General features: G+C 32.8%; 3 protein-coding genes and 1 long non-coding RNA gene across 9 annotated transcripts; 2 read left to right on the top strand and 2 right to left on the bottom strand.

Moving 5' to 3' along the window:
- Positions 1-2,447: 2,447 nt before the first annotated feature.
- Positions 2,448-8,278, top strand: LOC108470411 (uncharacterized). Its single transcript, XR_001869326.2, has 5 exons — positions 2,448-2,890; positions 2,994-3,053; positions 3,142-3,270; positions 3,473-3,562; positions 7,918-8,278. It is a non-coding gene; the product is annotated as an uncharacterized LOC108470411 (long non-coding RNA).
- A 1,717-nt stretch (positions 8,279-9,995) lies between these two features.
- On the bottom strand, positions 9,996-12,669 carry LOC108470410 (uncharacterized). Its single transcript, XM_017771705.2, has 5 exons — positions 11,920-12,669; positions 11,168-11,204; positions 10,766-11,002; positions 10,629-10,676; positions 9,996-10,544 (listed from the first exon to the last, which is right to left on the bottom strand). Exons 1-5 carry the CDS (start codon positions 12,216-12,218, stop codon positions 10,260-10,262), a joined length of 906 nt encoding a protein of 301 aa, XP_017627194.1. The 5' UTR covers positions 12,219-12,669; the 3' UTR covers positions 9,996-10,259.
- A 3,672-nt stretch (positions 12,670-16,341) lies between these two features.
- LOC108470653 (uncharacterized) lies at positions 16,342-19,835 on the bottom strand. Of its 6 annotated transcripts, none has more exons than XM_017772037.2 (9): positions 19,606-19,834; positions 19,457-19,507; positions 19,002-19,023; positions 18,536-18,650; positions 18,355-18,387; positions 17,900-18,025; positions 17,441-17,547; positions 17,289-17,360; positions 16,342-17,044 (listed from the first exon to the last, which is right to left on the bottom strand). In XM_017772037.2, exons 1-9 carry the CDS (start codon positions 19,747-19,749, stop codon positions 16,683-16,685), a joined length of 1,032 nt encoding a protein of 343 aa, XP_017627526.1. In that variant the 5' UTR covers positions 19,750-19,834; the 3' UTR covers positions 16,342-16,682. The 6 variants fall into 6 exon arrangements, with proteins under 6 accessions (XP_017627526.1, XP_017627529.1, XP_017627527.1 ...); XM_017772040.2 differs by having other exon boundaries at positions 19,002-19,075; positions 19,606-19,747; XM_017772038.2 differs by having other exon boundaries at positions 18,911-19,023; positions 19,606-19,747.
- A 397-nt stretch (positions 19,836-20,232) lies between these two features.
- LOC108471112 (putative cysteine-rich receptor-like protein kinase 20) lies at positions 20,233-24,038 on the top strand. Its single transcript, XM_017772702.2, has 7 exons — positions 20,233-21,914; positions 22,136-22,264; positions 22,392-22,567; positions 22,669-22,879; positions 22,983-23,220; positions 23,312-23,462; positions 23,594-24,038. The coding sequence occupies exons 1-7, from the start codon at positions 20,801-20,803 to the stop codon at positions 23,900-23,902; spliced, it is 2,328 nt and encodes a 775-aa protein (XP_017628191.1). The 5' UTR covers positions 20,233-20,800; the 3' UTR covers positions 23,903-24,038.
- The last annotated feature ends 1,096 nt before the right edge of the window (positions 24,039-25,134 follow it).

The raw sequence follows: 25,134 nt of genomic DNA, 5'->3' as shown, positions 1-25,134 counted from the left end.
TAATTCTAGTACAATAAATAACAGACTTTACTATATCTGCCCTATGACTCGATCAATTAAGTAATCTTAACCGTGGATTTGGGTTTGTCCTACACAAATTTAACAGTTTTATAAATATTTCATTCAAATGGGGTGTAACATCATTATTTTTTTATTTTTAAATGTTATTATTAATTTAAAATTATATTAAATGTTATATAAAATTAAAAATTTAAATTAAATTAATACTTGGATAATTATTATTTTTAATTATTTCATTAAATTTAAAATTAACATATAATATAAATTATTTAATTTAAATAAAATAGATATATAATTTTTTAATTTTTAAAAGTTCTAAAAAATTTATATAAATGTCCATAACTATTGTATAAATTTATTTTAAAGAATAGTATTTTAATTTCTCATTTTAACATTTTTTTGTATGTTTTACTTTCTTCAATTCTTTTAAATTTTAAATATTAAATTAAAAATAAATTATAATTTAATTAATAAATACAATCAAGTATATCACACAAAAAAAACTAATATATGTTATATTACGAGGTTTTAACTAAATAGTTATGTTTACACTATAGTTATATGACATTTGATATAACATATGAATGCCATGTATCTTTTAAACATTTAAATTTTAAAATATTAATCCAAATAATTTTTAGGAATATTTGAAATACGGTTTATAAAGAAAAGAAGCTGAAAAAAATATTTATTTAAAACTCTTATTCAAATTAAGAAAGGAAAAAATTTTAAAACGTTTCTATAATAAAATTTTCATATCTTTTAAAATAGAAGTGTGCATGGGTAGGGCTACCCGGCCCGCCCAAAGCCCTAAAAAATTGAAGGGTTCGGGTAAAAATATAGGCCGAAATATGAGTTTGGGCAAAAAATAAGGCTGTTTAGAAAGCGGGCCAGCCTCGAGTAAACCTTTTTTGGCGGGCAAAGTTGCCCTACCAATTATATACTAAATATATATATTTTTATTTTTAATCATATTTACATTTTATTTTCAATTTTAATATAACCACTTTTTATTATATTTTCACTTTGTGTATAGTTTTAAGAATTATTTTACCCTTATTTTTATTTGTTTCTTGTTTTAATATTTTTTATATTTTTAAATATATTTGATTTATTATATTTTAAATTTTTTATTTAATAAAATAAGCTAAAAAATTTAATCTGGCCATTGGGCTTAACAATTTTATTTTGGGCCGAGCCTGGACAAATTTTTAGGCCCATATTTCGGGCCGGGTAGGGCCCAAGCCTAGAATATGGGCCTAAAATTTTGTATGGGCCCGGCTCGACCCATGCACACCTCTATTTTAAAATATATTTAAACAAGTCATTAAATATAGGCAAAATCAAAATTTTAATGACATATATTTTGGTATTATTCATGTCTTTTTACAGTTCATGGTTGCCTCTTTCAACACTTTCATTAATTTTTTTTTTGCTTGCCGCTTTGGACCATTTGGGGTTAATTTATTCATCGTATTAAATGCTTGCAATCACTCTAGATATATCGTATTTGAGTTGTGACACAGACATTGTTAATATGTCATAATATTTTATTGATGCTGAGACTAAAACCTTTGTTGTGTTGATAGAGTTTGTCCTTCATCATCTACAACGAGTGTTTGTTATTTTTTTCTTGAATTGTATGGTTTCATTAATTGAATGAATTAATAAATTTATCTTTCAAAAATATATAGAGTTTAACATTTAAGAATATTTAATTTAAAATTAATAATAGTTTTTAAAACAATAAAAATATGTTTAAAATTTAAAATTGTCATTTAAATAAATTAAATTGAATTAATATTAAACAATAAAAGAAATATTTAATCTTAATTTTTTAAAATATTTAATCTTAATTTTTTAAGAATTACAAAATAAAAAGTAAAAATCATATTTAAAAATTAAAGATTTTTAACTAAAATTATAAAACAAATAATATTAAACAATTTTTGTATAAAAGTTTGTTTTTGATTAATAATTAACATAAATGTTCTAAAATTAAACATTTATATTATTTTATTTCTAAGTTGTCAATTATAGTATTTTTGAGATGCTGTAAATTTTGTAACAAAATTTTAACAAATGAATATAATATATTTTAATTTATCTATACAACTAAATCCATCCATCACAAGGGATGAAAAATTAATTTATAATAATAAATTAATTTGTTTTAAAAAATTAATATATGATATTTATATAATCATTACCATTAAATATTTCAAATATATTATAAATAAAAATTATTATTTTAAGAAATATAATCAACGTATTATATTTTAAAGTTAAAAATAATATTTTTAATAATTGGGGATGTGGAAAGGGTTGCTTAGAGTTAAACCTAAACTTTCATGCCTATAATATAATATTCTTGGTATTAGGCCAAATTTTTTTTTTGAAAATTAATCCGTTTATTATTAGGGCCAGAAAATCACTAGAGAAGTCCAAATCAAATCCCAAACAAAACCCAAAGTAAACAAAAAGAAAATAACAAAACATAAGAAATAAAACAAAAAGTATCGTCTTCCCCAGCATTTCCAGACTCTTCTCGCATCAAAGATCCCTATCAATAAACGGCGAAGTCTTCCAAAATCCAACAATGAATTGTCCGGAAAAGGAAAATAGTTGAGACGGTCATCCATATTTCAATATTTTCTCAACCCAATCGTTGCTACAAAGAAATGTCTATGGAGGTCGACTAGACCGCCGATCAGAATCGACGACTTCTACAGCTTTCAAAGGCGCATCTTCAATTCTACTTCATTTCACAAACCCTCAACAGCCATAGTATGTGCTGCTTGATCATCTTCACACGCAATAAATTGGATTTGGCAAGAATGAAAATGCCGCCAAATTCTTCGCATCTCAGGTAAAAGGTCTTGATTATGAGTAGTCTTCACTTGTTTGTTGAATATTTCGAACAATCAACCTAGAACCACTCTCCAGTATAACCTTTTTAAATCCCAATCCAGAGCAAATTGAAGCCCATGAAGAACAGCTATTGCTTCAGCAATCACTACCGAATGAGTCAGGTGATAACCCTTGAACCCCGAACCCATTATGAAACCTTCTTCATTTCTAATAATGAAGCCTAAAACTGCATGATTTTTTGTTACAAAGACCTCTACATCAACATTAATCTTAACCCACCCTTGCGGAAGGGGCATCTATTTAACCTTGGATCTTGGCTTGGGTTGCTTCAGCTTCAACGCACAGGCCCGATACTTCAATCCAAAACCCCGAATGAAGGTAACAATCTCATCTACTCTCTGCACCTTATTCTCATGAACATGTTTGTTGTGAGAGAACCAAAGTGCCCAAATTGCAATGGCAATCTCACCTTTTCTATTACTGTCTACACTTTCCAACAACCAATTCAACCACTCTTTAAAATTGGAATTTATCAATGAATTCGGCCACTTGAAATTTAACTTGGACCAAACTTGTGCAGCAGTCGAGCAATCCCGAACAGTATGAGTAGATGACTCGCAAACCAGTCTACAACGCGGACATTTGTTATCTGTGATCATTCTCATGAAATGTAAGTTCTGATAGATATGGATAAAATTTTTCACAAATTTCCAAATTAAGATGCGAATTTTTTATGGACACATTAAGCTCCATATCTACTTGAATAGCTTTTGCTCATTGACATTGACATTTGGAGGATCCAATAGTATTTTATAACCACTTTTCACTAAGTAAACACCTGAGTTTTCTTTAAACCAAACTACTTTATCTGATTAATTAGTTGTAAGAATAGGAATACTCACAATCTCATCAGCTTCTTCCTTCGCAAAAATCGAATAAATGACATCTTTATTCCATCAATTAGTATTCTACAGAACTAAATCAGACACCCAATCCATACTAGCCACCTTGTCGGTAGTGATAAGCTGTTGATCATTCTCTAGCAACCAATAATCTTGCCAAATTGACACCGATGTTCCATCTCCAATCCTCCATTTCAAACCCGAACCAATAAGTCCCTTTGCACACTAGATACTCTTTCATACAAGCGATGGATTTGTTTCTAACGCAGCCTCCATAAAATTAGACCCATTAAAATACTTGGCTCTAGAAACACTCGCGATTAGTGAACTCAAATTTTTCATAACACGCCATCCCTGTTTCGCTAGAAGAACAATATTAAATTTGGACAAATCACGAAACTCCATCCCATCATATTCCTTTGGCACAAACAACTCTTTCCACACACACCAATGAAGACTTTTTCTTCCAGCCTTCTTTTGCCACCAAAATCGGGCTAAAAATGCTTCTAACTCTTTACACATGGACGACGACAACAAAAAACAATTCATGGTATACAGCGGGATAGCCTGAAGCACAGCTCTAATCAGAACTTCTTTTCTTCCCATAGAAAGCAATCTCGAGCTCCAACTTGATACTCTCTTAGTTGGTTTCTGTTTGAGCTCCCTAAACGCCCTCCTCTTATTTCGTCCCACCATTGAAGGAAGACCAAGATATTTTTTCAAGTTGTTCCTCCAGTCAACCCCCAACACCTGGCACACATCCTCCCTTCTATTCTGTTCAACATTTAAGCTAAAGAAGATCCCTGACTTATCAAAATTGACTTATTGACCTGAATATTGGGCATAAACCTTTAAAGTGTCTTTAATCACAGTAGCCCCACAAACTGTTGCATTTCTAAAAATAAGGCTATCATCGGCAAAAAATAAACGGGTGATTTGTGGACCATACCGATTCACCCGAAATCCATTAAAAGCACCTTTAGAAGCAGCCATTCCAAGAAGAGCCGACAGCCTTTCGCTACAAATGAGAAATAAATAGGGACTAATAGGATCCCCTTTCCGAATACCTCTAGACGGGAAAAATAAATTACCCACCTCCCCGTTCATAACCATTGAGTAAGACATCGATGAAACACAACGTATGGCATTCTCCACTCACCTATCCGAGAAACCCATTCTTTGAAATATAGCTTACATAGAACCCCATTCAACCCGGTCATATGCTTTGCTCATGTCAAGCTTTAACGCAAATGATCCCTTTGGTCCGACTCTTTTTCTCTTCATAGAGTGCAAAATTTCATATGCTACTATGATGTTATCAGTGATAAGTCTTCTCGGGACAAAAGCACTTTATGCTTCATCAATACACAGATGAAGGATATTTTAAAGCCTATTCGCGAGCATCTTTGAAATTATTTTATAAAGAATATTACAAAGACTAATAGGCCTAAATTGAGTCATGTAACGAGGCGAACTAACCTTGGGAATCAAAACAATTCTTGTACTATTGATATCAGCCATATTATGGAGCCCATGCAACGTCTCGATACAGAAATCAGCCACATCTTTGCCCACAATATGCCAAAACCATTGATAAAAAATCTCTCCTAAATCGTCTTCTCTAAAAGCTTTTAACGAGCTCATCTCTTTAAGAGCCAAGCACACATCCTCATAAGTAAAATCCTTCTCGAGATCCTCGTTCATCGGTTGAGTTATGCACGTTTCAATCCCTTCCAAAATTGAACTTGGATCATCCACACCTTTCGATGTAAATAAAGAGTTAAAAATAATTAGTGGCCAGTTCTAATAAATCTGCATTGCTCTCTTGAATATTACCTTTACTATCCACCAACTCTTTCACCCTATTCCTCCGTCAACGGTCCGTTGCCATTTGATGGAAAAAAATTGTATTTCTATCCCCATTCTTCAACCAATTCACTTTCGCTCTCTGATCCCAATAAAGCTCCTCTCTAACAGCCACTATATTAAGTTCCAGTTTGGTCTCCACTATTGCCCCCAAAACATCATCTATGAGAATGGCTTTATTTAAACTAATCAACAGTTTTTCCAACTCATTCCTCGTAAGAAACTTCTGCTTCTTAATTCTCTGGAACCAACCCTCAAGGCCCACACCATTTCCTTAACCTTGTTTAGAACACCCCCTAGACTCTCAGCCCAAATCCTACTCACCTCTCTTTCACACGATTCCTCTATAAGCTACGTAGCCTCAAATTTGAAATGCCACTACTTTGGCTGTTGGTTTCCAGTAATCGAATTTAGTAATAAAGGACAATAATCCGAAAACACTTGTGGCAAATGAGATAACTTAAAATTGGGAAGTAATTCCCACCAAGTAGGATTCACAATACCTTTATCAAGGCGTTCCCGAATACTATTGATATGTGTACGACCTCTTTCCCAAGTAAACCACTGTCCATTATAGCCAATATCAGTAAGGGAACGATCCTCCATAACTTCTCGAAATCGACCCATTTGCCTTTCCCTTCTTGGAAGACCACATTTCTTCTTATTTGAAAAAGTAATTTCATTGAAATCCCCTATAACAACCCAAAGAATATTCGGGGAGTCATTCAATGTGCGTAACAAATTCCAAGAAGCTTCACGCATATTCTCCTCTGGAGCTCCATAAAACCTCGTACATCTCCATTTATTCCCCTCCAAATCTTCCTCAATCATGACATTGATGTGCCTTCTTGAAAAGGATCGAAGAGTAATCTTGCAATCACTTTTCCATCCTAAAGATAAACCCCTGTTTCTACCATCCAGATTCACGTCAATTCCATTAAGAAAACCACACTTGCGCCTGACCTTTTCCATCCTACAACCCTGCAGCATTGTTTCAATTAAAAACACCACATTGGGATTTATATCTCTCAGCATATGCCAAAGACGGTTAACAGTTCGAAGCCTCCCCAAACCCTGAACATTTCAGCTTAGGAGTTTCATTGCTCCCGGCTGACCTGTTTAGTAAGGCCTGCCGATTGTATATTTTTTTGTACCTGCAGTGAAGTACCAAAATTTTCAGTCGAATCCTCATATCCAGAGACTCTTGAAACAGTAGATTGTACTCGGGGTCGTTTTAGACCATCACTGTACACTATTGGGCTACTTGCTTCCTCATAGGCTACTATTTCCTTATCAAAATCCTCATTAATCTGGCCCTTCCATTTTTTAATTAGCCGAAAACAACCATAGACTTTCCTTTATCTTTAACAACCACTAAGACAGAATCTTTTGGGATTGAAACCCAATTATCTCATTTATTTACTAAATTTGGATTCAGAATCCCTTCATTCCTTCTTTCCCCCATTAACATCGGGTTTCCAAAAATAGGAGATTTCTCTCTGTCATCTTTCATAAGCCATCTACTCTTCCATGACTGATTCCTTCTTGACTGTGTACGTAGAGAAATATCCCTGTTAAACACATATTCTGACTGTGGCTGTGTAACTCTAGTTGGACAAAAACTTTCCCTATGTCCCAACCTTTCACATAGAAAACAGAATAAGGTCAATTTTTTGTATTCAAAGCGAACATAGACAGATTTGCCATTTTTCAACACAATCTTCTTCCATTTTTCAACGCAATCTTCTCCTTTCTCTTTAGTGGCTTTCTAACATCCACTTTCACCCTTATTTTTATTATACACTTGTGTCCCAACTAAACTGCAGCAGTATAATACTTACAAAATTCCCCAATAAAATTTCCCAACTGATGTGCAACAGAATCTGCCATAAACCCAAGAGGGATATCATATATAAGAACTCAAAAATCCACCCAATTTAATTGAACCACTAAAGGATCCTCTCCTAGCTTCAAACGATGGAGAATAAGAAGATAAGAATTAAAATTCCAAGGTCCATTCTTTATTACCCTTTCTACATCCATTTCATAATAAAAACGAAATAAATATCGATCCCTTCCTAGATCTAAGATTGAAACCCCCTATTGGATGCCAAACACTCGCTAGAGTTGATCGCATTGCTTGAAAATGCACAACACTAGAAGTAAGAAATACTCCAACTAAGCAGTTTACATACGATATCTCTTTAGATGTCTCTTCCACCTCCAGTTGAATGACTTCATCTTCTTCATCATCCAGTGAAAGTCCAGCAACTGAATCCTCCATTATCCTTCTACAGAAAACAGACAACTTACCATAAAACAGTAAAAAGAAAGAAAAGACACAGAACCAAGCCCAGAAGAAAGAAGCGTGTCAAAAGACAGAGAGAAAGCGTGTTAAAAGACAGAGAATAGTATAAATGTTGTATTATTATTATTGAATTCAGTATCAGGCCAAAAATTAAAGTTATTATATGATATAATAAGTGAGACATATTTTAACTCTACAATAATTAAGATTGTTGAGGCACTTTTTTGAGCAATTACAATAATAGTTACAATTGTGCTTGTAACATATTATAATTCATAAATTTTTCTTATTTGTTGCATATTTTACCAAAGTTATTTTATCCTTATTATATCCTTATTGATTTATTTTAATAATATGCAATCACAATAATATATGAGTTGACTTTATAAAGATTTATCTCAATACTTTGTATCCTTATTTTAATGGTAATTGATTCGATGAGAATAAGGCAGATCATAACGATTTGCCTGGTGAAGATGTATTCTAGATCTATACAATCAACCCTCTTTATAACAACCTTGTATGTTTAACAGTATTTTGAATGTTATAGAGAGAAGACTATTATACACCTATACCAATATTCGAGACACTTATAACAATATTTGAGATTTAAATCATATTTGAAATTTTAAAAATTCAAATTAAAAACTATAATATATTAATAACATTTTTAAATATTGAGATTTTAGATTATATCTTTAATAAAATTTACAAATATAATTTCATCTATTAAATATTATTTTCATTATTTTCATTTAATAAAATATAATTGATATATTTTTATATAAAATTTAAACATTTTATTAACTAAAATTTATTATTTTCGTTTCACTTAAAATTAAAACTAATTTTACTAAATTTTAATATAATAGACTGTTATAGAAACTAATTTAATAAATACCTTATTATTGTTGTTGTTATAAATGAAAACTTGTTATTGAAGGTAAAAATAAAACATAAAAGTGGTTTTACAACAAATTTAGTTGTTACAGTTAGATGATGTTATAGATGTGTTGTTGTAATGAAATTATGTTATAGAAACTGCCTATTATAGTTGATTGCAGAGGTTGGTTTGACCGATTGATTCCATTAATTGATTTGGTCAACTAATTCAATTACCGATTATTTAAAAATGTTTAGTAAAACTTAGTTGATAGTTGATAGTTGAAAATTTGATATGTATAAAATGACAAATAAGAGCATTATACATTTTATTGTAAAGTATTTATTTATTTATAATACTTAGTTTTTATTGGGTGAAATTATTGAAATAGAACACTATTACCAAGGAATTAAAACATCCATTATAGAAATTAATCGAGAATATTTTTGAAAATTTAAATAAACAAATTTCTTAAGTTCCTTATTTGCAAACATTAACTTTGTGAAAATTGATAAATATTAATAGTGTATCAATATAATTGTAAACTATACTCTCAGTGATAATTATGTCATGTTCCTAGTGATTTAGATTTTGGAGATGAAAGTGAAAATGAGAGCATAGATGATACTGATATCTTGACACCCATATTAGATTTGAGAGCATGTGACAATGAGAGTAATTTTAGGCAAGTATGATCAGATATATCATTCCACGTAACTTATTCCCAATCCGTTGTGAAAAAAGTTGTTCATCCCTGCATTTTTTATTTTGGAGGTTTAGCTCAACAAGTTATTACAAACTTCCATCCACCAAACATTATAATTAGAAGATTTGACTACTCAATCTTCTATTTATACCCAAATCTCAAAACCCTGTTTACCAAAAACCTTATAATCTAACTATCAATTAATAAAAGTAGAAATTATAAAATGAGCTTGTTAACAAATCGAATTATTATTTAAATTTAATTATAAAATTATTTTTAATAATTAATATTATAAAATTTAATGAATCAAATGAGCTTATTACAAAGATTGAAATAATGGGTCGGCCCGATTTTGAAGAATTGGTAGAAATAGAATACAATAATTTATGCACATATTGGGCCCCCTTCAATGGAGGTTTGGACCTTGGACCAGGGAACTTTCGAGGAGCATTTATATTTCACTTTGTAAAATTATACACGAAACCCTAGATCAAGAACCATACGTTCTCAGTGATATTTTTCTATCAGACCATAAATGGTTCAAAATCAAAGAGACCACATATATCTATGGCTCCTATCAGCTCACAATGTCTCATAGAAATCGATCAACATCAAAGCTCAAGGAACCATGGCTGCCAGTCCCTCGGTGAATGAACTCTAGGAGACAAATGAATAATAATATTATCTACCTGTTCCAAGGCCTCACTCCTTTTTGGAACCAGCTACCTTCTTCTTAAGTCTCAAGCATTTATTGTGTTTAGTTTCTTCTTCTGTAATACTAGGTTTAGAATCGAGCTCTTTCTCTGGTTTCGTAATGGAAATCTTCTCCATGGTGTTTATGAACTTACGTAGATGTTTAATGTACTCGGGATTAGTTTCCAGGTTGCAATGGCCGCCACCTTTCACCCATAAAGGCTCGTACTTTTCCTTCGAAAGCTCCCACAATCGTTTCCCATGGTACCAATCGACAACCTCATCGTCCGTGCCCTGCAAACATTTGTATAACTAAAATTAAAGAAGAGTAACTAAGCAAAGTAACCAGAACAATGATGCAATGGAAAGGTTGCTTACATGTATAACTAGAACCTGACAGTTGACTCGTCGTATTTTGTCTATGTTCTGCAAAAATTCGGACCAAATGATTTTTAAGGATTGCAGCAGAAAGGAAGAGATATAGAGTTTAAGAGGAAGGTGAAATTGGAACTTACTTTGAAGATATCAAACCAAAATGTCATCTTGACAGGATAAAGGACCCTAATGCCCGAAAGTATGGCACTGTGAAGAACAACTCCCCTTGGTCTCTGTAAACGAGAAGCCAAATGTAGGGTGGGTCCACTTCCAACGGATTGGCCATATATTATCAAATCTTCCTGCTTAACCCCATATTCCTTCTTCAAACAATTGTACACTGCCTCTATGTCATAGTATGTGTTCAGCTCTGTTGGCTGTCGCAATTTCAAGGAAAAAAAGAAGCAGCTTATCAGACATAAATTTAGACATACAAGTAAAAAAACTAATCCACAATGTTGTGGTGTTGTTGACCCTCAAAGGAAAGATGAAGACATGGAAAAAGAAAAGACGAATAAACACAAACCCAAAGACCCATTTACCTTACCGGATGATCCTCCATATCCTGAATAATCATAACTGCAAAATGGAAAGGAAAATAAATAAATAAATAATATCTAACAGGTTTTACCTTTAAAAAACCATTTTAGCTACTTTTCCCATACAATTCATAAGATAATTGGACATAAAAAAAAAAAAATTCAAGATTCATTTTCTATGTTATGGGTACACGGTGAGTATTCTTAATTTTAATATTTATCTACATATTTAAAAAAGATTATTCGAATATGGTCAAACACATGGGTGTCAAACGCAAACAAACAGAATTGAAGCCATTTTCATGAAAAGCTCTTTGAGGAAAAAGAAAAGCTTTGTGTTCAAACATTACTTAAAATTACAAATTATTTATTTTTTAAGAGAGGAAAAGTGATAGCCGGCCGACCTGTAATTGAAGCAAGCAAAACAATGATGGGCTGAAATTGGCTTTAATAATAATAATAATTTAAAGTTGACAAAAAAGATTGGTGGTTCTCAAATATGCGAAGACAAAAAGAAAAACAAATTAAAAAAGAATTCCATATGACAAAAGCATGTTGCTTCAACAGCAATTATCATAAGCCTTCTGACAAATTTTATGCTGAAAACAAAATAGTACAAAACATATAAACAAAAACAGAACTACCGAACTCAAAATACATTAAACTTGAAAGGCAAAAAAAGAGAGAAGAAGAGTTGAACATAATCAAAATCCAAGCAAAAGATGAGAAACGAATAAAAAGATAAAGGAAGGTACCTCATAATATTGACGCGGAGGTGGGCTCTGAGCTCAATGAAGAGTTCATGCATTTGGCCTAAGTCAGCGGCATTGCCATGGGAATACAAGAGGGTTAACTTGGCAATAGGGTGTTTCCAATAGTTGGCTACGATTTTATTGCCGCCTTTGGTATCGAGCAAATGAACATCCATGTTCAAATCAGCTCTGATCCCCGGCAAAACCAGCCTTCCATCTGAATCCTTGCAAACTTCGTACGTTGGTGGATCTGGTGGGAAAAACGCAAACTTTGCGGCCACGCTTGACGTTACGTTCCCCATTAACAAGACGACGGAAGAGAGCGAAAGGCACAGTTTCTTTCCCTTTTCTTCAGATACGAAACTGGACAATACATGCAATGAACATACAGGCTACAGGCAGGCAGGCGAGAATTTGTTTTATGATGTTTGGTTCGAAAGGGTATTGTTTCCGTTGAGTTTCCTTGAGAGTTTTGTCTTTGAATTTTCGTTACGGTTTTAGGCAAATTTTCTGTTGGGGGGCTGGTTTTTGGGTTTTGGTGATTGGTGATAGGTGATAGGTGATAGGTGATAGGTGAATTGGTGGTTTATTTGGTTTTTTCTTTTTGGAGGGTTTTGTTTTGTTTTATTACTTGGTTTCACTGAGGATGATGAAATGCCAAAATCCAAATAAAGGCGAAGAATCAAAGGATAATTGGATCCGATTTAAGCGGGTCTGAGCTGGAAGTGTTGCTGGAGAAGAACATAAGCCTAGAAATATAGCTATACTATTGCTAGCTAAAAAGCTTTTTTTTTTTTCAATTACCCTACCTGCCAGTTCTTCATTGCTTTTGAAAAATACTTTTGAAAAGTGTTGTGGAAAAGTATTTTTGAGAAGTGCTTTGGAAAAATTCAAGTGTTTGATATTGCTGTCAAAAAGTACTTTTGAAAAGTAAAATATCTATTTTAGACATGATATTATAAAGTAACAAATATGTATTTAAATAATGTTCAAATTAGTTAATATTATGATATTTTAGTAAAAATATAAAAAATAATTTATTATAACTTATTGTTAATATTTTAATATATAATATTAATTTTAAATATTTCTAAGTAATTAATATTAATTATTTATTAAATTTAATTAGAATATATAAACTATATTTAAATATTTAAATATATACGCTTTTTTGTCCACAAAATAGTTTTTATGCGTCTGTAAATGTAAAACCGCTCAACTTAATTCAAGAACAAAATAAGCAAGAAATCGAAATCTGGATTCATCTCATATATCAAATCGAAATAAAGACTTTCGCTTTTTATTTGCAATATTTGGAGTTGATACGTTAGATACAGATAGATCATATCTTGTAAATTTTCTCTACTTTTCTTTTCTCAATCGGCCCCTCCCCTTTTATCCTTTCTTTTGTGCTCCTTAAGAACTAAAGAACTAAACAAGTGGATTTCTTTCTTATAGCATAATGATAAACGTAACGATAATTTTTCTGTCTTTTTTTGTCACTCATTTTTTATCAGCATAATATTTTTCCTAATTTTTTTTCAATTATTGCTGGACTCTAGACTATATATAGTTTAGATAACCCGCAAAAATTTTCTACATATTTGATTGCGGTCTTGATATAGACAGGGCACTCATTCGTCTCAAAATCTGAATAGAACAATCTTTATTATTTGAAGCGGTTCTTTCGGGTAGTTATCAAAAGAGGGCAATTGCTTCGAATTTGATCAATTGAGATATATGGAAACAAAAACAATATCAATATAACAATAATATATATATTTCATTCGAATTCAAAGTGGATTCTTATTTTCTATATTCGTATTCTTTTTAGATTCAATTAGATTCAAGGGTTAAGCCTTGAATAAAAAAAACAGAGAATAGATTCATGGGCCCTACTTTATAATATAATGAAAGGCATGCTTGATAGAAAGATTAGATCACATAAAGTCAACGAATGAGGTGGGTTCATTAACAACTCACAGATGAAAAAATGGCAAAAAAGAAAGCATTCACTGCACAATTGTATTATTTTAAAAAATATTTTTTATTTTTAATTAATACTTTTAACACATTTATAAAACTTATATTAAATAATCAAGAAAAAGAACACAAAATAATAGCATCAAACACATTTTAAGTAAAAAAGTAATGTTAAAAAGGTAAAATAACAACCAAAAATGTTTTTTGGCTGAAAAAACTAAAATTTACTGCTTTTTCATTTCTAAAAAAGCTCATCCCAAAAGTTAAAAAAGTTGTCCTAATGATATGTATTCTTCATTGTTTTTAAGAGAAAAGCACTTTTTAACAAAAATTCATCCCCAAAGCAATGGAGAATACACCCTTAGAAGCCATGGATGTCTTCATCATGATCTGGATTCTTTTTTTTTTCCTTCATTTTCTGATTGACAATACCTAGTTTTGGATTTTTACCACCTTACCCTTTACTAATTAAGTATTTTGATCTTAATTTTGAATGAAATTAAAGATTGTGCTGTCTTTTTTTGAACAATTATCCAAAAAAATGAATTGGATATAAAATATAAAAAAATGTAAACAAATTTCTATAATAATAATTAACAGCTATAAATATCTGATAACAAATTCATGCTAAAAAAATGAAGGGTGTTTTTGACATTTAAATTGTAAAGTTGAATGTTCCCTTTATCCAAAACAATGGGTAGTTCTTAAAATCTAGTGCTCTAGAATTGGACGGAACAGATATTAAAGAGAAAATGAAATTTGTAAATTTGGACGGCTGAGGTTCGGTCAAAGGCAGGTGGGGATCTTTAGGAAGGAGAGAAGATTTCAGAAAAAAATGAATAAAAAAATTTGTCAGAATCCGACATTTCTTTTCCCTTTCGTTGCTTTGTTGAGTTCAGTTTCAGCCCATGTTTTTGTAACAAGCGTCTTCCAACTTTGACCATTTTTACCAACAACCTTATTTACTGTTTGGTCATCTCCAAAATTTACTACTCCTTTTCACTTCAACTTTTTACTTAACATTTGGGTCTCCACTGAAGAATGGACTTTTATATGAAAAAGAAAAAGAGATGAAATATAGTATTGTAGTAAATTTAGTGATTGTCTAAGAAACAAGTGGGGGTTTTGAGTGGTTTTAATAACTAAATAGAGATAGGTGTATCATCAATTATTGAAGTTCAGAATTAATTAATTATGATGAATGTTGGAAGTGAAATTGTGAAAATGGGGATTATGGAGTGACATTGGGAGAAACTAAAATTAATTGATTGGCCTTTGCCTGTCTTGTCTTTCGGCTTTCAAAAAAGAATGGACGATGGCATTACCAAGGAACAGGTAGTGGTCCTCCTAGGATGTCTCTGCCATGTTATCAATATCCACAGCTAGTGAAAATGAACGGTTTTGGAGAGATCCCCCCATAATTATACTTCGGCAATTACTAAAACTGAATCTAATTATTCATTACTACCTTAATTAACACTCAAATGATTATATATATATAAAAAAAAAGGCTACAGGTCCATGCAGAAGCCAATATTACTCTTACTAAAAGTACAAATAAATTATTATATATAAAAATATGTCAGTGATAAAAAAAATTCGGTTAATTTAAAGTATTAATTGACATTAAAATTGAAATTTGAATCTAACCGATCTTATATTAATACAATACATTTTAAAACATAATTATGAAATAATGAAAATAACAAAATGTCATGATAACAGAAAACTGGATCTAGCTTCGGTCCAAAGGAAAGGAAGAGAGTGAGTCAAAAAGGACATAGAATATAAGATAAGTTGGTGCACAAATAAATATGAAAAAGAAAGAGAAAGAGGCAGGTCTTAAGTTAAAGGTGTTATAATAGTATGACTAAAGAGAAAGAATAAAGTTTAGTCTGAAAATATGTTTTAAGTATATGCAATAGAATAAAAGAAAAAGAAAAGGAAAAGGAAAAGTGACCTGTTTAAAAGGTGTTTAACAAAAGAAAGAGTCCAATATTTTACAATATATGCTATAAGCCTATAATCATGATTGAAGAAATCTAGGTAATGGATCATCACTTTCATGTGCACAAATCCCTTTTTCATTGCCAAATATAACTGATTATTTTAATCCATTTCTCTACCTTGGCCATCATTAACAAATAGATTATGGTACCGCTACTTTCTCAATTCAATGTATTTGAACATAAAATAGGATAATATTATCCTTCAGGTGTATGTATGACTATATTTTATGAGAAGATAAAATATATCAACGTTATAGAAATGGTTACGGAGTACTGAATCAAGATGAAACTGTGAGCACATCAAATCATAAATTAATTGGTCAACCGTTGCCACCTGTCTTTCCTTTCACCACACTCTTGCCAAAGAATAGGATTCTTTTGAGGGAGCATAAGCAAAATGATATCTAGTCCCCTGCAAAGTTAAACCAGCCAGTTGAACAGCAAAAAATTCGAGCCAAGCTGTTCATAACCTTTTATCAAATGCTCTGTTTTTATTTACAATCCAATCAGTCAGAGATTGGATGAGCGCCCTGGACCCTGTTTCAGGTTGTCAAGAAAACTACAAGCTGAAAGCTAGCAGTTTTTTTATCATTTCCAAACATATAAACCAGAACTCTCCATATCACATTAACAAATGTTTACCAGTGAAGATAAGTCATATTCCTGCTACATACGGATGACTAGTAAGCAAGATTCAAGACTATTATTTAGATTTTAGCAGATTAATTCTGTTGCTGGTCTCTAAAGAGTGTAAGAAGTCAAACTCAACACCAATCAGCAAGAAGACTGTCCGTTCGATTTGAATAGTATGTGCTCCTCCTCTAATGTTGTCTCATTTCCAACAACAGACACCCAACTTTCGGAGATTTTATTCACTTGTCCACTCAATATCTCAACTAAAGTGAAGGCTCGGTAGGTGCCATCAGAATTGGATGCATGCAGTGAGGTCTCATTTGTGGATCTCTTAACCCTGGGAACTATGGCCCCATTCAGGTATATGATGTCGTCAGCCCCGACTACAATCATTTTACGAAGACCATTCCCATGTGCCAATTCCTTATGCATGTGACCAAACACAAGTAGTGGAATGGAGACGTTAGTAGTCTCTTTCAAGTGGGAGATGGCTTGTGCTAGATCTGTACCAAAAGATATTTTTGTTAGCTTTGACAAAATGGGGCCATTAATCTATTTCAAACATAGACAAACATAGTTGCATGAGGAAGGGCATTTGATTTATTAGTTTTGACACTCCTACGTCTGGTCTTCAGCTTCATATTATTCCACCAGTCTTTTCAAGCACAAAACAGAGTGAGATAACTAAATTAGTTTGAAGGGAAGGTAAAACACTGTATTGAAAGGAGCCTAACTCTGATAAATTACCTGGATCACCATGATCACCACCACCAAACACCCAGTCTTTTCCACAAATGTCATTCAGTTCACTGCCAAGACCTGCAAAAAGTAACGCCTAATGCTTTTATAGGAAAACCCAATTGGTCTCAAATAATGATTGAATTGGCAAGTCCATACACCTGTGGGTCCATTATGTGCAAGAAGTATAACTAGATGATCTTCTGGGGTCCCAAGCGCAGCTTCATAGATTCTCTTGGCACTTCCTTCCATATCTTGGATTCCATACCTAAATGGCACTCCAATTTGGTAAATTGCAACATGCATAAAGATTGTAAGACGAGAGCCAAATTCCACAATTAACAATCCCATTAGCACAGCCAGCTTAACTTATTAGATTGTTAGATTACAGAATAGTTTAAATCTAATAAAGCCGATTCGAGTGTTTTGCAAAATTAACAGACAAGCCAAACAAGATTTATCTAAGGAAATAGTAGACAAAGGTTGAAATACGACCTTGCAGAAAAGTGAGTCATTGTGGGGAAAGAGTAAAAGTAACACAACATACAACACGAGAAAAGTATGAAAAGTCAACAAAACAGGTAGTAAATTAACAAACAGCTGCCACCATGCAATACTACCTTGCAGACAGAAGCCTTTTCCTAAATATTTGTTGACCACCACATGAAAATGGCCGTCCACCAACAATACTGAGCTTTAGTAAAGGAAAGTCCAGACGTTTGTAACCTACATGTTCCTGTCCAAGACTATAATGTGAAAGTAACATTGTTATCAACTGATGCCCTTCAAACGCTACAACTTACAAATGATTATAACATGCAAAAGGACCATATGATGACACATACAATAAACTGTGTCAGTAGCCAAATTCCTTATCCATACGTTCGCATTTTTAACTTTTGGCAACAGAACATTATAGCCAAGAGATTATATTGATATTTGAAACAAATGTACTGGACTAATCCAAGCCTCAAATTTTCACAGTTACCATCTAACATGGAAGAATAAAAGGAACAGAGAAAATTACAGAAGCACGCATTCTCAAAATTCCTTTTTATAGGTCAGCAAAGCTCACCATTCTAGCTGAAGTTGAACTCGATCCTTCTTCCTAAACAAGAAAAGATGTGCTGAATTAGAAATCATTAGATTGTCTAATGCATAGCTAGCAACTTAAGACATGAACAAGAACCACCACATCAAAATCCAAACACAACCAACAGGCATATTAGTCAATCCATCGGGCATAAGTAACTCACTTAGAAGAAAACTGTTGAGTGCTCCAAGAATCATGATTCCCCAAAATAACTGCTTTGGGAAAGTTGAGAGCAGCGACATCTTGAACTAGTTCGAGATTTTCATTACCAAAATCACCTGAATGAAGCAAAAGCATGTGAACAAGGAAAAAAGGGGAGAAGCAAAAGCTTGACGGATGTAACAGGTTGTTCAGGTAGCGCTAGAGCTAGACATTGGCTGCTTGATTTAGGCACATAAGCTACAGTTATCTAATTTCTTTTAAATGAATGAACAACTCTAGAGTGTCTCAGACATATCCGAGAGTGTGAAATGGCGCCAGAATCTAGCCACAACATGGTTACAACTTACAATACATGTTTCTTTTCAACATGACTCACCAATTGGATCTGGAAAAATATTAGAGGGAAGACTCCAAAAGTGAAAAATCATAGCACACATTGGTTGGATAAAGAGGAAAGAGGAACCTGCCTGTGAAGAGCACCAAATCCGGCTGCATTTCCACGAAGTCTCTTATCAGATAGGTTTTTGAGATCCATATGAAACTTTTAAACATCAGAAGAGTTCATATAAAGCCAAAAAAACCCAATAAGAAGACAAATCTTTAATTTAACGGAAACTTGAAATCTATCAATGGGATCCGTGAAAATGTAGTCTGGCAACTTGTACAGTTTCATTGAACACATGTAATCAGGGAATTTGAGAATAAAATTCCCAAAGCTAGAATGCCGAGTTAATTAAAAGCACCCAAATCGATAAGCAAATTATATTATTGAATTCCTCTTATGTTTATTTTTATTTTTCACATTAAAGCAGAACCCTTAGCGCTTTTTTTTTTATTTTTTTTTTACACTTATCTAAAAAGCCGACGGTTTTTTTTTTAACGAAATTTAATCTTTCTCAAACATAAATAAAACAAAAATTACCTTAAGAAATTGAAGGGCGTTTGCATCTTCTTCAAGGTTCCAATCATCGTGCTTCAAAAAAAAAGCCCAAGCTAAAAAAATATAAACGGAAAGGAAATTTCAATATGATACATATGATCCAATAAAGACGAGGTAAACCGACAACTTACGACGTCACCAACAACAGCGATTCGAACCAGGGAAGAGGAAGCCATGGAAGAGAGACAAGGGCGGGGCTTTGGCTGAGGTTGAGGGGAAGAAGATGAAGAGCAAAGAAAACTTAGAGTAGGCGCGTGGAGAAACGCGCTAAGCATTTGTTTTATGGTACTCCTCTTTCCCGCTTATAATTTACTGGCAATAGTTGATAGGCTGACTCTAAAGAAAGTCAACCCTTTGTTCTCTAATAAACAGGTAATGTAAGGAGCCCTTGTGGCCGTCCAATTTCAATCATTACTGGCCGTCCGATTTTTTGTTCTGTTTGTGAAAACTCTGGCATAATAGGCACGGCTCTTTTTTGATTTCATGATTTTTTTTCTTTCAGAAAATAATTTTAATTTGTTGAAATCAAAGTATTTGTTAGGTTTATTTTATGATTAATGAAAATTAATTTTTAAAGTTTAGTGATTGTTTCTTTCAAGAAATTTTATATAATAAGTAAAATGTATCACAAATTTGGTAGGTGGATTATTTTTCTCGGAAGTAAAAGAAATAAAAATTCACACTAAAATGTCGTTATGCGATAACCATTGTGTCATGCAGATAAAAACTGACGTAATATACATCTAGAATACGAGATTGTAATTACTTTTGTTTCTGTGTATAGAAGGCTGCTGCTGCTAAGCTTGCTTGCTCCACTACCTTTTAACTTTTAATTTTATATCATGGCGGAAAATCCATGAAAACTCTCAACAATTTATTATATTTTAGCTAAACGGTAGCTCTCAAAACATCTTTTCTACTTCTTTTGTTTGTCTGTTTTCATACAAGTGTCCATCATCAAATGTCAAAGAACTCCCTTGCTCTCTTAATTCAATATAGAATTGAATGAGTTAGGTCCTATGACAGCCACATACGAAAACCCAAAGTCTTGTCGATGTAGAAGAAGCTGCGGTGGCTTCCTCTTTCATTGCAGGAACCATTGACGGGCCGGTTAATACAGTAGTAACGCTTCGAAAACGGGGTTTGGAATGGACTTTGGAGCGTGGTTTTCAATTTTCAAGTGAAGGGTAGGTGTAGTACATATTGTATTTGCCAGTTCACAAATCGGGAAGCCTCTTAAATGGAAAGTCACTGTTAACACGTGATGGTATATTGACTTTGAAGAACAGTTTTAGCTTTGTAGGAGATCTTGCCTTTTAAGTTTCCATGGCATCCAAAATTATCTTCTTCTTTCTTTTCATCTTATTCCCTTCTCAATTCCACTTGTGCGGGGCACAAACTTTGGTTAAAGCTGGGTACTGGTATGCCAGTGGTGAATTTCCCATACAAGACATAAATTCTGCCTTGTTCACTCATCTTTCATACGCTTTTGCTGATGTGAACGCCTTAAATTATCAGCTCCTTATCCCGTCTGCCTCTCAACAATATTTTTCTACTTTTCCAACCATAGTCAAACGGAGAAACCCATCGGTTAAACCACTGTTATCCATCTGGAATGGAATATCTGCAACTGGAAAATCTATTGCTGGTGAAAATGTTAATGACTCGGTTTTATCTTCAATGGTTTCAGCATCTTCTAAAAGGAAGGCTTTCATTGATTCCTCTATAAAAACAGCTAGGCGTTATGGTTTTCAAGGCATAGACTTGTTCTGGGTCTGGCCTAACAGTACAGATTTGTCTAATATTGGTGTTTTATTAGATGAGTGGCGAGCTGCCATTAATTCAGAGCAGATACAACCAGGTGAGTCGCAATTGATCTTAACACTAGCCATTCGTTACTTGCCAACAATTGAAATGGTAAGTTATCCAATCGATTCCATAAGAAGAAATGTAGATTGGGCTCATGTTGTGGCATATGACTATCATTTGCCGACAAGGGAGAATTTTACAGGCCTTCATGCTGCTTTGTATAATCCATCTAGTAATGTCAATACAGATTTTGGGATTAGGGAATGGTTAAATAAAGGAATGCCACCTAGCAAGCTGGTTTTGGGTTTGCCTTACCATGGGTATGCATGGAAATTGGTGAGCAGTCAAGATAATGCCATTGGTGCACCAGCTTCAGGTCCTGCTGTCAACATTGATGGTTCCATGGGTTACAAAGCTATCAAATCATATATTCGAGATTATGGTTATGGAGCTACTAGTGTATACAATGCAACTTATGTAGTGAACTTACTAGCTACCCCAACAATTTGGATCAATTTTGATGATGTAGAGACTATCAAAGCAAAAATGTCCTATGTAAAGGAGAAAAAGCTTATTGGTTTCAAAGCTTTTCAGCTTTCCAATGATGATAATTGGGTGCTATCACGGGCAGGTAGGTATTTTCAACCATCTCAGAAGATTTTTGAGCTTAAAAACTCTGCACTAGAGAGTTAGGATTTGGTTTCTATTTGCTTGTTTTGTGTAGCTAAAAACAACCTTCATAACTTTTAGCCAAATCAATCTTTACATAAAAGTAAACAAAGCAGATAAACAAAAGTGCATCAACTTTGATGACAGATCCTAATTAATGTTGCTGCTAAACTACATTGGCAGCTCAAGGAGGGGAAAACCAATCAAACAGGCAGCAGTTGTTGCTTAAAATCATCCTTCCAGTATCTCTCATTGTTATCCTTGCAGTAGCTATACTGTATTATTTGCGTAGAAGAAAGGTTCAATCAGAAGGTAAATGGCCTTCAACTTTGAGGATAGGAATTGGAGCGAATGTTTTGGTTGATAGCAATGCATAAAAGGAAAGATTCTTTTCTTTTTCTGAGTTTTCCTTGTACATTTTTTTGGTTCGTTTTTACAGTGGAAATGGTTTTAACAAGCATTCCTAGCCCAAGAATTAATGCACCAGCTGCTGAAAATTTTGGCAGTGATGCTTCTCATTTGCAAGTGTTCAAGTTTGCTAACATCAAAGGGGCTACAAATAATTTCTCAAGTGCAAATAAGCTTGGAGAAGGTGGCTTTGGTCCTGTGTACAAGGTAACATAAACAGTATACGGTTGGTCAATAGCATTTACATTCAGTGCTGAAGCAATGGCACCAGCAAATGATGATTGAGTATCCTTTTTGGATTTTGATAGGGTAAATTACCAAGAGGCCAGGAAATTGCAGTGAAGAGACTTTCCAGAACTTCTACTCAAGGACATGAGGAGTTTCAAAATGAGGTTACATTGACAGCCAGGCTTCAACATATAAATCTAGTAAGGCTGTTGGGATATTGCACAGAAAAGGAGGAAAAATTGCTGATATATGAATTCATGCCAAATAAAAGCTTAGACCTCTATCTCTTTGGTATGCTATTAAGTTGATTTTAAGTCTTAAATTTTAGTTTAAAGCACATATTGGACACAATTTTATAGTTGATGCTATGATCAAAAGTGTGGGGTTGTTGCAGATCCAGTCAGGCGGTATGTTTTAGACTGGGAAAAGCGTGTGAGTATCATTGAAGGGGTTACTCAAGGACTGTTGTATCTTCAAGAATATTCGAATATTACGGTGATTCACAGGGATTTAAAAGCTAGCAACATATTACTGGATTATGATATGAACCCCAAGATATCAGATTTTGGGATGGCTAGACTTTTCAAGAAGGATGTAAATGAAGCAAACACTGGTAGGATTGTTGGAACATAGTAAGTTAAACCTTTTTCGAAACAGGGTTTCCTTTTGTTTGATTTGGTGTATATTGCTTAGCATTTTAATGACAAACAAATCTCAATTCAGTGGCTACGTTCCTCCTGAATATGTAAGAAAAGGTATATACTCCATGAAGTATGATGTTTACAGCTTTGGAGTTCTTCTTCTGCAAATTATAAGTGGCAAGAGGAATACATGTTATTATGGCCCACAGGAGAACTTAAACCTTCTTGAATATGTAAGTTAAATCACCATGAATTCATTAATGTTTAAGCTTTCAAGGTCTTTCCAAATGCAAAAAACAAACCCATTTAAGCTACTGAATGGATGACATTAATGGTTTTTTTTTTTTTTTTTAATGATTTGCAGGCATATGAGTTGTGGAGTGATGAAAGAGGGACAGAGTTCATCGATACATCACTTGATGATTCATCTTCAACTTGTAAAATCATGAGATGCATGCAAATCGCATTGCTTTGTGTGCAAGAAAATCCAGAGAATAGACCAACCATGTTAGAAGTTTTCAGTATGCTTAAGAATGCTTCAATGGCGGCAACTACGCCTAGAAGGCCAGCTTTCTCTGTAAAAGCAGATAAAAATACGGGAAGTACGTCTGCATCACAACAAGAAATTTGCTCTTTCAATGACCCTCAGATTTCACAATTGGAACCCCGATGATTGCCGCTGCAAACAATGACAACAGATGATTGTTGATTTCCTTGTAACTATTTGTAGTGTCTTTTTTTTTTGTTTGTTCATATTTTTCATTGTTAATAATTTCAGACCTAATACTAATACATGACTTGTTCTTAAATTTTTGTCATTTTTTCAATGACCAAGTACTTGAAAAATTCATTTATTAATAATGCAACATGAGAAAAAATATCTTAATTATTACGTACGCATATACCAGCTTCTTCATGTCATAATTGCTTTCATGGATCTTGAAATGTGAAAGGGTAACCCGTAACCCACCTATTCAAAATTTTCTGTGAAGGTACCTAAGCGGTTCCTATAATTGGTTTAAATATGTTAGAGAGTTTTATACTCTTTTAAAATTTAAAATTTTATCTTATATTTTACTTTTGAAACATTAAATTTTGATATTTTATTGGATTTGAAAATTTTGTGTAAAAACTAAATTTTAAATTTCAAATAGTACAATATCACTAACCTATTTAAACCATGATTAAATCAAGCTTTCTCTTATTAAATGAATTGATTTAGTTCTTATATTATTAAAAATTAAATCAAAATAGAGTTCATATTTACTGTTTAAGAAATATTATTTCTTGTTTAATAGGATTAATATTTTTAAATTTTTATGATTCTGAAATGAGTAAATTTAGAAATTTTTAAGAAGGGCTAAAATTAATTATAAATTTTGAGAGGTTAAAATATAATTTTATTATTTTTAATAGATTAAATTTTTTAGAAGGTAAAAGTGTAATTTCTTTATATATTATTTTTAATTTCATTATTTATAAGGTAATCAAAATAGCAAGTTTTGTTTTTGAGGGATCAAAATCCTGCCTACCTGGTTAAATACATTTCCCTTGTTAAATGAGATTTTTTGTATGGAGTTGAAATGCAATTGGAAAAATATAATTTTCAACAAAGTGAAATTTAACTATATTACATAATTGATTTTATTTGATTCCTTAGAGTAAATCGATGTATTTCTAATAGAGGGATTAATAGGACTGCCCAATACTTTGACCAAAATTTTCATTTGACAAAATTTTGAAATATAGAATATAAAGACTTCTCCACTTGTCACTGCCTTCACACTCGCGTTCATTTCATCTCCGCAAGCAGACGTTAGTGCCCAGACAAAAACAAAAGGCCATTATATAAGGTTCAAGCACATACTGACCATTAAAGTATTTGTTCTATTTTTTATATTTAGT

The sequence above is a fragment of the Gossypium arboreum genome, chromosome 5 (genome assembly GCF_025698485.1).
Source record: "Gossypium arboreum isolate Shixiya-1 chromosome 5, ASM2569848v2, whole genome shotgun sequence".
NCBI lineage: Eukaryota > Viridiplantae > Streptophyta > Magnoliopsida > Malvales > Malvaceae > Gossypium > Gossypium arboreum.
Note: the sequence above shows the minus strand (reverse complement) of the source record. Positions and strands in the feature narration are given on the sequence as shown.